This window comes from Marmota flaviventris, chromosome 10 (assembly GCF_047511675.1).
Source record: "Marmota flaviventris isolate mMarFla1 chromosome 10, mMarFla1.hap1, whole genome shotgun sequence".
NCBI classification, from domain to species: Eukaryota; Metazoa; Chordata; class Mammalia; order Rodentia; family Sciuridae; genus Marmota; species Marmota flaviventris.
This window is the reverse complement of record NC_092507.1, coordinates 122,649,331-122,663,517: the sequence shown is the minus strand read 5'-3', so window position 1 is coordinate 122,663,517 and position 14,187 is coordinate 122,649,331. Positions and strand designations below refer to the sequence as shown.

The following is a 14,187-nucleotide window of genomic DNA, read 5'->3' as shown; positions in this document are numbered from 1 at the left end:
CTCTTTTTACAACTATAACAAGGCTTTCCCCCTCAATTTAATAATTGTTTTAGCTTCCTACAGATTCATCTCCTTTCTTCCTACTGTACTTGTTGTCTCTTTTTTTTTTTAATTGTACTGGGGATTGAACCCAGGGCATTCCCCACTCAGCCCTTTTGAAATTTTTTTATTTTGAGACAGGGTCTCACTAAGCTGCCCAGCTTGACCTCAAATTTGACACCCTCCTGCATTGGCCTTTCGAACAGTTGGGATTACAGTTTGCACCACTGCACCCAGATTCTGGTCTTTAAGGAATAAGGAGCAGCCAGCTCTGTCTCCCCTCATCCTAAATCTTTTTTTCCCTTTGTTTCTTTTCCTAGAACCAGTCTTATACTTCTTTCTTCCCAGTTTTGCTTATCCTTGAAAAATAGGCCCAAGGATATAGTCTTATAAACAAAGTGGTTTTTATACTGTTGCCTCTGACCCCACACCTTGCTTTTAAAGCAGCTTCCAGAAGGTTATAAAGAATCTGGAAAGGAGAGGCTGGAGTTGAAGCTCAGAGGTAGAGCATTTGCCTTGTACATGTGAGGCACTGGGTTCGATTCCCAGTACCACATATAAATAAGCAAATAAATAAAGGTCTATTAACAACTAAAAAAATATTTAAAAATTTTTTTAAAAAAAATCTGAAAAGGAGAACAAATTGCCTTCCTAGACTCACCCAAAACTAGCCACCCTGGAAAACACTCCTCCCCAAAACCCGCCCCCACACAGGAGGCAGGGCTTTTCTTTTGGGAAAACCGGCTCCTTGGGAGGTGAGGTGGCAAAACCTGTTTGAAGATGAGGTTACCTCCCTTCTACACCTCCTCCTCCTCAGAGGCCAGAGCAACAGCTGAGACAGAAAAGGGCAAAGAAGTCTTAGGGGCTGGGACAACCAGCTCCCTAGCAACATTAAGTGTTTAAAACAGACAGGAATACCTGTGAAGATGGGAACTGTACAGGAAGAAACAAGAAAGACATTAGATCTTAGGTGAGTAAGATCCTGGCTCACTTGATTGGAAATGGAATGAGAGACCTTCCTATCCAACCCTTACCCAGGTTTCAGGGGTTCCTCCAAAAGAGAATTGTGTAAGAACTTTCAGAAAAGGGATAGGGTAATCTCAAGTAAGAAATGTAAATATGGTAAGGAACTGAGTTTTGTTATGGGTTTATTTTGGGGGTTTTTTGTTTGATTTTATATAACAAGGGATTGATGGGGGCTGGGGTTGTGGCTCAGTGGTAAAGTGCTTGCCTAGCACGTGTGAGGCACTGGGTTCCATCCTCAGCACCACATAAAAAATAAAATAAAGATATTGTGTCCATCTTTTTAAAAAATCTTAAAAAAAACAACCCACAAAATAACAAGGGATTGAACCCAGGGACACTATACCTGAGCTACATCCCCAGCACGCCCTTTTTTGTGATGCTGGGGACTGAACCCAGGGCCTGTGTATGCAAGGCAAGCACTCTACCGACTGAGCTATGTCCCCAGTAGTCCCCCTTTTTAAAAAAAAAAACAAACAACTTTTTAATTAGTTATTGATGGACCTTTACTTATTTATTTGTGTGTGGTGCTGAGAATCCAGTGCCTCATATATGCTAGGCAAACGCTCTACCACTGAACCACAACCCCATCCCACCCCCAGCCCCTGTTTTTTATTTTCTATTTTCAGATAGTTTCTCCTTAAGTTGCTGAGGGTCTTGGTAAGTTGCCAAGACTGGCCTTGAACCTGTGATTCTCTGCCTTAGTCTCTTGAGTAACTATTCTGGTTATAACTGGTTTTTTAAAAAAGGAAGGTTCTGTATTTTGTGTTCTGATAGATCTTCCCATGTTCTTTGTTTTTTCCCCTCTTTTTTTTTGTGGGGGTGGGGTTTTTTGGGGATTGAACTCAGAGGTACTTGACCACTAAGCCACATCCCCCCCTATTTTGTATTTTATTTAGAGACAGGCTCACTGAATTGCTTAGTACCTCACTAATTTGCTGAGGCTGGCTTTGAACTCACAGTCCTCCATCTCCACCTCCTGAGCTGCTGGATTACAGGCGTACACCACTCTGCCTGGCTTTCCTCTTTCTCTGTATTGGGCATTAAACCCAGAGGTGCACACATGCTAAGCAAACATTCTACCACTAAGCTACAGTCCCAGTTCTTTTTTTTTAGTTTTACTTTCAGACAGCATCTCACTAAATTGCTCAGGCTGGCCTCAAACATGCAATAATCCTGCCTCCACCTCTTCAGTAGCTAGCTGGGATCATAGGTGTATGACAGTGTAACTGGCCTATGTTATTTACTTTCTAACTCCCACCCTCCAAAATAACCATCAGGGAAGCTGAGCCAGAGCTGTCTTTAAGTCCATGTTTTCCTTCCCAGTAAGTCTCTTCCTTCTTCCCTTCTTCCCAGTGCCTCTACTTAGGCTATATTTTCCCCATCCACTCCCCTGCATGGTAGAGAAAAGGCAGGCCTGACTAGGTGCCATCTTACCCAACTGCCCAGGGATAGCTGGGAGTGTCTCTGGGTTCAAGCCAATTGTAATGTGGGTCATCTCTCACCCTTGCATTATAGGTGGAGTCACTGCTTTACAGGTGAATAAGATTAGCTTTACATTCTCTCTTTCCTCTGCTCCTAAACCCAGCAGGAAGTAGGTGATCTTCTTCTAGCAAGTGGAGAAGATGGGAGAAACTTCTATATAGGAGACAAGAAATCTGAGTTCTTTTTAGTATTGAGGATTGAATTCAGGGTTGCTCTCCCACTGAGCTACATCCCCAGTCCTTTATAATTTCCATTTTAAGGCAGGATCTCATTAATATGCTGAGGCTGGTTTAGCCTCAAACTTGTGATCTTCCTGCCTCAGCCTCCTGAATTGCTGAGTTCTTTTTAAGGTCTACCCTGTATCTCACAAACTGTTTTCTTTTTTTAATTTTTATTTATTTATTTTTTAGTCATACATGATAGTAGAATGCATTTTGATATATAATACATACATGGAATGTACATACATCAATCATATTGTCTATTCTGTTCTGCTGCCCTTCCTATCCTCCCTACTCCTCTCCTCTCCCATCCTTTCTTTCTATCCAATCTAATGTGACACACTTTTTTTTTTCTTTTTCTCATTACAATATCATATATGTAATCTGTATAACAATGAGGTTCTCCTTCCATCTTCTGTGCAACTCCCCTTCTCCCTCTTTTTTCCTCTCACCTCTCTTCCCTATTTAGTGGTAGTCTTCTTCTCATGCTCTTCCTCCCTATCCCGTTTTGAGTCACGCCCCCTTATATCAGAGAAGACATTCGGCATTTGTTTTTTAGGGACTGGCTAACTTCACTTAGCATAATCTGCTCTAATGCCATCCATTTGCCTGAAAATGCCATGATTTTATTATTTTTTAGTGCAGAGTAATATTCCATTGTGTATAAATGCCACATTTTTTAATCCATTCATCTATTGAAGGGCATCTAGTTTGGTTCCACATTCTAGCTATTGTGAATTGTGCTGCTATAAACATTGATGTGGCTGTGTCCCTGTAGTATGCTCTTCTTAGGTCTTTTGGGTATAGTCCAAGAAGGGGAATAGCTGGGTCAAATGGTGGTTCCATTCCCAGCTTTCCAAGGAATCTCCATACTGCTTTCCAAATTGGCTGCACCAATTTGCAGTCCCACCAGCAATGTATGAGTGTACCTTTTTCCCTGTATCCTCGCCAGCACTTATTGTTGTTTGACTTCATAATGGCTGCCATTCTTATTGGAGTGAGATGGTATCTTAGAGTAGTTTTAATTTGCATTTCTCTGACTGCTAGAGATGGTGAGCATTTTTTTATGTATTTGTTGATTGATTGTATATCCTCTTCTGAGAAGTTTCTGTTCAAGTCCTTGGCCCATTTGTTGATTGGGTTATTTGCTTTTTTGTTGTTTAACTTTTTGAGTTCTTTGTATACTCTAGAGATTAGAGCTCTATCTGATGTTTGAGGGGTAAAAATTTGTTCCCAGGATGTAGGCTCCCTATTCACCTCGCATATTATTTCTCTTGCTGAGAAAAAACTTTTTAGTTTGAATTCATCCCATTTGTTGATTTTTGGTTTTAACTCTTGTGCTTTAGGTGTCTTATTAAGAAATTTGGGGCCTGCCCCCACATGATGAAGATTAGGACCAACTTTATCTTATATTAGACGCAGAGCCTTTGGTCTGATTCCTAGCTCCTTGATCCATTTTGAGTTGACTTTTGTGCATGGTGAGAGAAAGGGATTCAATTTCATTTTGTTGCATATGGATTTCCAGTTCTTCCAGCACCATTTGTTGAAGATGCTATCCTTTCTCCATTGCATGGTTTTAGCACCTTTGTCAAATATAAGGTAGTTGTAATTTTGTGGATTTGTCTCTGTGTCCTCTATTTTGTACCATTGGTCTACCAGCCTGTTTTGGTGCCAGTATCATGCTGTTTTTGTTACTATTGCTCTATAGTATAGTTTAAAATCTGGAATCACGATACCACCAATTTCACTCTTCCTGCTTAGAATTACTTTAACTATTCTGGGTCTCTTGTTTTTCCAGATGAATTTCATGATTGCTTTTTCTATTTCTGCAAGGAATGTCATTGGGATTTTGATGGGAATTGCATTGAATCTGTAAAATGCTTTTGGTAGTATGGCCATCTTAATAATATTAATTCTACCAATCCATGAGCAAGGTAAATCCTTCCATCTTCTAAGGTCTTCTTCTATTTCTTTCTTCAGGGTTCTGTAGTTTTCATTGTATAGTTCTTTTACCTCTTTTGATAAGTTGATTCCTAGGTATTTTATTTTATTTTTTTTTTTTGAGGATATTATGAATGGAGTAGTTGTCCTCATTTCCATTTCAGAGAATTTGTCACTGATATACAGGAATGCCTTTGATTTATTGGTATTGATTTTATATCCTGCCACTTTGCTGAATTCATTTACTAGTTCTAGAAGTTTCTTGGTTGAATTTTTGGGGTCTGCTAGGTATAGGATCATGTCATCAGCAAATAGTGCTAATTTAAGTTCTTCTTTTCCTATATTTATGCCTTAAATTTCTTTCGTCTAATTGCTCTGGCTAGTGTTTCAAGAACTATGTTGAATAGAAGTGGTGAGAGAGGGCATCCCTGTCTTGTTCCAGATTTTAAAGGGAATGCCTTCAATTTTTCTCCATTTAGAATGATGCTGGCCTGAGGCTTAGAGTATATAGCTTTTACCATTTTGAGGTAATTTCCTGTTATCCCTAATTTTTCTAGAGTTTTGAACATAAAGGGATGCTGTATTTTGTCGAATGCTTTTTCAGCATCTATCGAGATGATCATATGGTTTTTTTCTTTAAGTCTATTGATGTGGTGAATTACATTTATTGATTTCTGTATATTGAACCAGCCCTGCATCCCAGGGATGAATCCCACTTGGTCATGGTTCACAAACTGTTTTCCATTCCACTGTATATCCAGCTCCCTTAAGACACTCTCCAGGTTTTTTCATGATAATCTTTTCTTCTGGGGACCATCTTAGGGTTAGGGAAGACGCAGAAGCAACAGAACAAGCAGTCGCCCTGCGACTCGAGGAATTGGAACTGAAGGAAGAATGGCAAGATGAAGAATTCCCTAGGTGAGGAAGTGGGAGGAAGGCTGGGTGAAAGGAAAAGTGGTCACAAATGGAGGGCAGGGAGGAAGAATTAGACTCGAAGGAAAGAGGTGGGAAAAAGGAACATAGCTGATAACAGAGCTGATGAATACGTGGCTCGATGCTTTTAGCCTCGCTCTCTGTCTGCTTTTACGCTCCCTTCTAGATTGCTTCCTGAGGAGACTGGCCCTTCTGGAGATCCTGAGGACCCTCAGAGAGACTCACAGTCAGGTAGGTGATGTAAAAAACAGGAGTCAAGTTTTTTATTTTAGTTCAGTGTTGGTATGTGCTACCACTATCCCTTCGTAGTTTCATTCCCCTTCCCGAAATGTCCCCTGAGTCGCTTCCTTCTTCAGTACTCACCCTGTGTCACTACTCATACATAAGGAACTCCAGCCACCAGCAGCACTCCTCGACTCATACCTTTCTCTGTTTTTTTTTTGTTGTTGTTGTTGTTATTGTTTTTGTTTGTTTGTTTTCTCCTCCAAAACCAGGTACCCCCAATACTTTAGCCCTGTGTGGCCAGCGCCTCATGCGGAAACGACTTTCTGCCCCAGAGTTGCAGCTGAATCTTACTGCGGGGCCTGGAGATGATGGAGCTTCTCCCACCTACTCTGCATCTTCCTCTTCTGATGGCAGTTCAGACCTGGAAGTAGATGAATTAGAGACACCTTCAGACTCAGAGCAGCTGGACAGTGGACATGAATTTGAATGGGAAGGTGGGAAACAAATTTTTTAAAAATATTTTTTTAAGTTGTTGATAACACACAGTATCTTTCTTTATTTTTATGTGGTGCTGAGGATCGAACCCAGTGCCTCACACGTGCTGGCAAGAACTCAGCCACTGAGCTGCAGTCCCAGCCCCTGGCCATTTTATTTATATATATATATATATATATATATATATATATATATATATATATATATATATGTATTTTAAGTTGTAGATGGACAAGATAGCTTTATTTTTTTAATTTATTTTTATCTAGTGCTGAGGATAAACCCAGTGCCTCATACCTGCAAAGCAAGCACTCTACCACTGAGCTACAGCCCCAGACCTGTTGCATACAATTTTAATGTGGCTAGTGAGCTTTTAAAAAAAAGGAAGGACTTGAAGGAAAGAGGTGGGAAAAAGGAACACAGGTAATAAAATCATGGTGGGGAGAGACAGCTGATAAATTGATATGTGGCTCGAAGCTTTTAGCCTCGCTCTCTGCCTGCTTTTACTCTTCTAGCCCAGAGTAAATAAAATTTAAATAAATAAATAAAGAGGATGAAGGGAAGAAGAAAAAGGAAGAGAAGAAGGAAGAAGTAGCACATGGGTACTGTGGTGCACACCTGTAATTGCAGTGATTCAGGAGATGAGGCAGGAGGATAGCAAGTTTGAGGCCAGCCTCAAGAATTTAGCAAGGCCCTGTTTCAAAATAAAAAGGACTGGGGCTGTTGATCAGCGATAGAGGGCCCTTGGCTTCAATCCCCAGTACCGGGGAGGGAGGAGAAGTAGAAATCAATATAAAAAGAAACTCAGGATGGATTTAATGGGACTGATGTTAGATAAAAGGAAAGGTAGCAAAATTGATTTCTTCAGATGGGAAAGGTAGAGTTTATAGATTTGATGTGAAATAGTCAAGAGTAGAGGAGAGAGGTGGTTCTATTGAGTGCCTGTTATATGTTACCATTGAGCTAGGAATGGGGTTCTAGATTGCAGTTAAATGTTCTGATCTGGCCAGGCGCAGTGGTGCACTATAATCCCAGCAGCTTGGGAGGCTGAGGCAAAAGGATCATGAGTTCAAAGAAGCCTCAGCAAATTAGTGAAGGCTTAAGCAACTCAGTGAGTCCCTGACTCTAAATAAAATATAAAAAGGGCTGGGGATATGTCTCAGTGGTTAATTGCCCCTGAGTTCAATCCCCAGTACCAAAAATATGATCTACATTTGCACAGCATACAGTACAGAAAAAGAAGAGGTTTGTTCTGCCTTAAAGATGTTTAGAAAAAAGACTTCATAGAGGAGGTGATTCTAAGCTTGAGGTTAAAAGCTGAAACTGGGACTGGGGCTGTAGCTCAGTGGCAGAGTGCTTACCTAGCATGTGTGGTGCACTGGGTGCGATCCTCAGCACTACATAAAAATAAACTAATGAAATAAAGGCATGCTCTCCATCTACAACTAAAAATAATAATAACAATAATAATAATAATAACAATAATAATAAAAAACTGAAGTTGATATTTAACAGGTATTTGGAGAAAGGGCATTCAAAGTGGAAGAAGCAGCTCAATCAATTGCATGGCAAGTTATGGAATTCAAAGTATGAAGCATGACTGTTTACAGATGAAAGGCTCTGAGGTGAAACAAAAATGTATACCCAAAGATAGTGCTGGGTAAGGCAGGTAAAGGCCCAATCATACATGTCCTTGTTTCCATGTTAAGGAGTTTAGATTTTATATTATAGACAATGTGGAGCATTGAAAGGTTTTAATTATAGTCAAATTTAATGACTTTTGGTACTGGGGATTGAACTCAGAGGCACTCAACCACTGAGCTAAAGTCCCAGACCTTTTTATTTTGAGATAGGGTCTCACTAAGTTGTCAAGGTTGGCCTTGTCATTCTCCTGCCTCAGACTCCCCAGTAGCTGGGATTACAGGAATGTTTCACCCTACCTGGCTTTAATGATACTTTAAGGACTGGAAACAAACTAAAAATCCCTCAGTACAGTATAAATTCAATTGTATTCCATCCATAAAATGGAATGCTAAATATTATGCAGTTTCTTTTCTTTTTTTTCCTCTGTTTTTTGTGGTGCTGGGGAAATCAGGGTCTCATGTATGCTATGTAAGTGCTATACTATCTATCTACACCTGCAATACCATTGCAAATATTTTTTTTTAGACTAGACAGTTCTTTGTTGTTGCTGTAGATGGACAGCATGCTTTATTTTATTTAGTGTCGTCTTCTTTTTTTTTTAATGTGGTAATGAAGATTGAACCCAGTGCTTCACACATGCTAGGCACTGAGACGGCTCTTTATTGCCATGGAAAGATCATACCTGATGATGGATGTGGTACACTATAATTTTTTATTTTTTGAGAGCAAAGTAACAGGATTTATTAGAGTAATAGAAAGAAAACACAGTTCCCAAAAGGGGAAGAGTCCCAAGAGAAGGATACCCTGTAGTATGTTATAATTTGAATTAAAAAGTAGAGAGAAAAGAAAGATTTCTCTAACAGTAGTTTAGAGGGTGGATTGAGGAAAATGAAGTAAACACAGGGAAAGCAGATAGGAGGGTAGTACCAAGACCAGGTGAGAAGCCTAGTGGCCCAGGCCTATAATCCCAGCAGCTTGGGAGGCTGAAGCAGGAGAATCACAAGTTCAAAGCCAGCAACTTAGCAAGGCCTTAAGCAAGTTAGAAAGAATCTGTCTCAAAATAAAAAGTAAAAATAGCTGAAATTGTGACTTAATGGTTAAGCAACCCTGAATTCAACCTCCTGTACCAAAAAAAAAAAAAAAAAATGACAAAAGAAAATTATGGCTGGGCACAGTGGCCCACACCTGTAATCCCACTGGCTCAGGAGGCTGAGGCAGGAGAAATGTGAGTTCAAAGCCAGCCTCAGCAATGCAAGGCACTAAGCAACTCAGTGAGACCTTGTCTCTAAATAAAATACAAAATAGGGCTGGGGATGTGGCTCAGTAATTGATTGCCCCTGAGTTCAATCCTTGGTACCAAAGAAAAGAAAATTATGGAAGTGGAGTCCAGTTGGTTTGAGAGATGATAGATAAGAAAGAATCTCAGAAGACATTCAATTTTCTTTTTTTTTTTTTAAAGAGAGAGAGAGGGAATTTTAATATTTTTTTTTTTTTTTAGTTTTCGGCGGACACAACATCTTTGTTTGTATGTGGTGCTGAGGATCGAACCCGGGCCGCACGCATGCCAGGCGAGCGCGCTACCGCTTGAGCCACATCCCCAGCCCCATTCAATTTTCTTCCTCAGGCAACTAGATGGATGGAATCATTCCTGAACACGCAGAGTGGCACATGCCTGTAATCCCAGTGACTTAGGAGGCTGAGGCAGGAGGATCACACGTTTAAAGCCAGCCTCAGCAACTTAGGCCCTAAGCAACTTAGTGAGACCCTATCTCAAAATAAAAAACAAAAAAGGGCTGGGTATGTAGCTCAGTGGTTAAGTGCTTGGCGTTCAGTCTCTGGTACCGCCCCCCAAAAACAACAACAACAACAACAAAAAACAGGAAATATGGGAAAAAGAAAAAGAATAATTTTGAATTATGTTTTGAATCTGACTTGTTGATAATAGGGAAACACAAAAGGGAGATGTGTACTCTAGGCATTCAGGGATATGGATCAGAAGTTAGGAGGGAAGTTGGCATTAAAGAGGCAAATTTGAGAGTCATAATCTTGCTGATGGTAACTGAAGACATGAGAATAGATGAAGCATGTAAAGAAATAGAGAATATGGTGGTGACTAAGGCAGGAAGGTAACAGTTTGATGCCAGCCTCCACAATTTAGTGAGACCGTGTCTCAAAAAGGGCCAGGGATCTTGGGAGGCTAAGGCAGTAGGATTGCAAGTTCAAGGCTAGCCTCAACAACTGCAAGGTGCTAAGCAACTCAGTGAGACCCTGTCTCTAAATAAAATATAAAATAGGGCTGGGGATGTGGCTCAGTGGTTGAGTGTCCCTGAGTTCCATTCCTGGTACCAAAAAAAAAAAAGGGCCAGGGATGCTAGGCACCGTGGCTTATGCCTGTAATCCCAGCAGCTTGAGAAGCTGAGGCAGGAGGAGGATCATGAGAGTTCAAAGCCAGCCTCAGCAACTTATGGAGGCCCTAAGCAACTCAGCATGACCCTGTCTCTAAATAAAAATATAAAAAGGACTGGAGATGTGGCTCAGTGGTTAAGTGTCCCTGGGTTCAATCCCAGGTACCTAAAAAAAATGGGGGGGTCATAGATATGGCTTAATGGTATTAATGGTAGAGTACCCCTGGGTTCAATCCCCAGTACTGGGGAAGGTAGGGAAGAAAGAGAATATGGGAAGGGTATACAAACCTGATACTAGTAAGAGCCGCAGACCTGCCATAGTGCAAGTTCACCCCAAGGCCATCTCTAGTGAATAAGTGAGGATAATGAAAAAGAGACCAGGAAGGGCTTGGGTTAACTACATACAGGGGCTAAAGAGTTAGGAGTCAAGACCAGGCTGAGGGATTCTGAAAAGAGAGGAAAAAGATTGAGGAATGAGAGGTTTGGAGTAGTAAATTCTAGGGATCTAGAGAAGTTACAAGTTAGTGAAGAGGGGAGATTGACCACATTGACCTTTCCTTACTCCTCTGTTTTAGATGAGCTGCCCCGGGCAGAGAGTCTGGGGGCCAGTGAAGCAGCAGAAAGACTGGGCCAGGGTTGCATGTGGGATGTGGCTGGAGAAGATGGTCATCGCTGGAGGGTGTTCCGAACAGGACAGTGGGAGCGACGAGTGGACATGACCATCATTGAGCCCTATAAGAAAGTCCTATCTCATGGAGGTAATGGCTAGAGGAAGTAGAGGGATAAAACTATAGCTTCTTGAAATACCTAAGCTGGAGACTTAGCTGTTGGTCTCAGCATCTTTCCTATAACTCCCAGAGACCCTCAGTGTCCCTCCATATAAAAGATGTACTGTCTCTCAATACATATCTGTGGCCTGAATTTTCCCTAATCATTTCCAGGTTACCATGGTGATGGCCTCAATGCTGTCATCCTCTTTGCTTCCTGTTATCTACCCCAAAGCAGCATCCCCAACTACAACTATGTCATGGAACATTTGTTTAGGTAAGGTGGAAAGCCTGAGGGGGTACTGGGAGGACATTAGGAAGGGAAAAGTAAAAGAGCCGCATCCAAGATCAGTGGCTGATTGAAGACTATACTAATTAATGTTCTTACTCTGAAACACCCAGCACATACCTTCCTTACAATACTGTCTCCTCAGATATATGGTGGGAACTCTGGAGCTGCTGGTAGCTGAAAATTATCTGCTTGTTCACTTGAGCGGAGGCACAAGCAGGGCCCAAGTTCCACCTCTGAGCTGGATACGCCAGTGTTACCGTACCCTGGATAGGCGGTGAGTCCTTAGGATGAGAGAGAAGGCTATAACTTTCCCTCTTCTTCTTCTTTTTTTTTTTCCATGTTTCCATTCTTTCTTCTATCTAGTCCCTTCATCTTTTCTTGGTCCCTCTACACCCCTTCCCATGCATCTCCTGTCTTCTGCTTGCTCTCTTTTAGAGTCAGGAAACCATTTCAAGTCTCACCTTTAACCACTTACTAGCTATATAATTTTGAACAAGCCTTTAGCATTTCAGTTTCCTTCTCTGTAAAATGGCAATGATAATACCTTTGCTACTTGGCCTTTGTGAAAATCAGGTAAATCAATCTGGCATATTGCCTGGCACATAGAAAGTGCTCTTCCCTTTTTCCCGTTTTTGCCATTTACTTCATTTTCCACATGTCTATTTTCTTCTCTTCCTTCATCCCTAACTTGTATGTTTCTTTTCCTCCTGATGTTCTTTTTTTTCTCCTTAGTTTTCACCATCTTCCCTTTGCTTACTTTTTTTCTTTCTTTTTGCTCCTTTTCTTCTTTTCCTCCTTACTGGTCTTCCATTTGGAATTTTTTTTTTTTTTTTCCATTTGGAATTTTTTTTTTTTTTTCCCATTTGGAATTTTTAAAATAGGCTTGGTCAGGGTGTGATAGAGAAGTTTGCAGGAAGAACTTATGTGAGAGTATGGGCAGGGGGAAATGGGTAGAGAAGACCAGGCTGAGAGATTCTGAAAGGAGAGTTTCCTAAAAATGAGGAGCTGGAGGGTTGAATACAATGGATGGAGCTGAGATTGCAGCCAAAGGAATGAGGATTATACCCAGTTACCAGAGAATATTAGAAATTAGCCAAGGAGGTTGCATTTTAGAAGATGGTTGCATTACAGAAGATAGCTCCACCTGATATTCAGGTTTGAAGGTGGAACAAGAAGAAATGGGATGATATTTTATTCTTCTTCAGGCTTCGGAAAAACCTGAGAGCCCTTGTGGTTGTCCATGCCACATGGTATGTGAAGGCATTTCTGGCACTGCTTCGGCCCTTCATCAGGTACTAGGTTTGGGACAAGGATTCTCCTACTCTCCATTTTCAAAATAAAAATTAAGAAAGATCTTGCCCTTTCTTGCCTTAACCACTCTACTTACCACATTTCCTTTTGTAAGGGTCTCTAAGAACCATCCTCCCAGTACAAAACATATTTGATATATTCTCTCTTTTCAGTTCCAAGTTCACACGAAAGATACGCTTTTTGGACAGCCTGAGGGAGCTGGCCCAACTCATCTCCCTGGATCAAGTCCACATCCCTGAAGCTGTCAGACAGTGAGTCCTGCACTTAAAGATGAAGGTTTGGGTGGGATGTGTAAAGCCAATCCCATTTTCTTAACACCTTGTGGGAGATATAAAGGAACTAAAACACCCTGCTTTTGGGTGTTTCGGTGTATCTGAGCAAACTGCACACACACACAGAGAAATTAAGGACACTACTGCATTCAGCAAGAAAAAAGGAAAAAATATATACATAAAAAATGCAGAAGCATCAAGAAATAATTACAGCATAGAGGTTAGAGGAGACTCAGAGCAGCCCTAGGAATAAGGAAGGAATATGTCTGCAGTAAGTATGATTATATCAAGTGGAAAAGAGGATGTTAGGGATCAAAAGATGCTAATATTTGATTAAACATCCAGTCTTCTAGCTCTTCCAGTTCACTTGACTCCTTTTTCTAAACCAACCTCTTGCTCCTTGACTGCTTCTCTGCCCCTCTCCCGTAGGCTGGACCAGGATCTCCATGGCTCAGTACTGGATAAAGGGCCTTAGAACCAAACAAAGATACTGATCTGCCTACATCCCAACCCTGGAAACATCTGTCTTGTAAATCATCTCATCTTCAACTCCAATACCATTGGATCTTCACTGGGATGCCATCCTGAACATGACCCTGGTTTTGATGGGACTTTGAGGTTGGGAACTTGATCTGTTGGGTGGCTTTCAATTCATCTGTGGTTTGGAAGGCTGAGTCACTAGTGCATTGGAAGTGAAGAGCTCTTGTTTTTAATCTTTAGCTGTAGAATACTGGACAAATATCATCTCTTTGGGTCTCATTTTCCTCTTCTATAAGTGAAGGACTCCCTCCGTTTTACCTTGGGTATTCTAGAGTCTTGGAGAGGAGTTGGATGGGCCAGAAGGGCTTAACTGACCACAGCCAGCCTGCCTGCTGGGAGCCAGGGTGCAGCTCACAAAATCTTTAGGAACGCCTCTATGCTCTTCTTTCCCTCTAAGTCATGTCTGCAGATTGTGAGTCTGGGAAGCAGTACTTTCAAAACCTGTATTCGCCCACCTTAAGGAATTCATACCTGTAGCGGTTAATAAACTGCCGTGCAAGATTTAAGTCTGCGCCGAGAAAGTGAACTACTGTTTTCCCAGCCCCTTACATCACAATCCCCCTTTTGGTTCTGGCACAGAGTTCTTGCTGCAGA

The 14,187-nt window shown here is 41.2% G+C and overlaps 1 protein-coding gene across 2 annotated transcripts; it reads left to right on the top strand.

The window, feature by feature from the left end:
- The first annotated feature begins 67 nt into the window (after nucleotides 1-67).
- On the top strand, nucleotides 68-14,099 carry Bnipl (BCL2 interacting protein like). Of its 2 annotated transcripts, none has more exons than XM_027953859.3 (10): nucleotides 68-1,009; nucleotides 5,538-5,627; nucleotides 5,809-5,873; nucleotides 6,137-6,361; nucleotides 10,987-11,169; nucleotides 11,353-11,455; nucleotides 11,613-11,744; nucleotides 12,676-12,762; nucleotides 12,934-13,032; nucleotides 13,483-14,099. In XM_027953859.3, the coding sequence occupies exons 1-10, from the start codon at nucleotides 966-968 to the stop codon at nucleotides 13,526-13,528; spliced, it is 1,074 nt and encodes a 357-aa protein (XP_027809660.2). In that variant the 5' UTR covers nucleotides 68-965; the 3' UTR covers nucleotides 13,529-14,099. The 2 variants fall into 2 exon arrangements, with proteins under 2 accessions (XP_027809660.2, XP_027809659.2); XM_027953858.3 differs by having other exon boundaries at nucleotides 5,532-5,627.
- The last annotated feature ends 88 nt before the right edge of the window (nucleotides 14,100-14,187 follow it).

Excerpts from the sequence above, each read along its gene's own strand:
- Bnipl (XM_027953858.3), top strand. The coding sequence starts at position 966 with ATGGGAACTGTACAGGAAGAAACAAGAAAGACATTAGATCTTAG. Across the intron at positions 11,456-11,612 it reads GTCATGGAACATTTGTTTAG|ATATATGGTGGGAACTCTGG; the intron begins GTAAGGTGGAAA and ends CTGTCTCCTCAG. Across the intron at positions 13,033-13,482 it reads ATCCCTGAAGCTGTCAGACA|GCTGGACCAGGATCTCCATG; the intron begins GTGAGTCCTGCA and ends CCTCTCCCGTAG.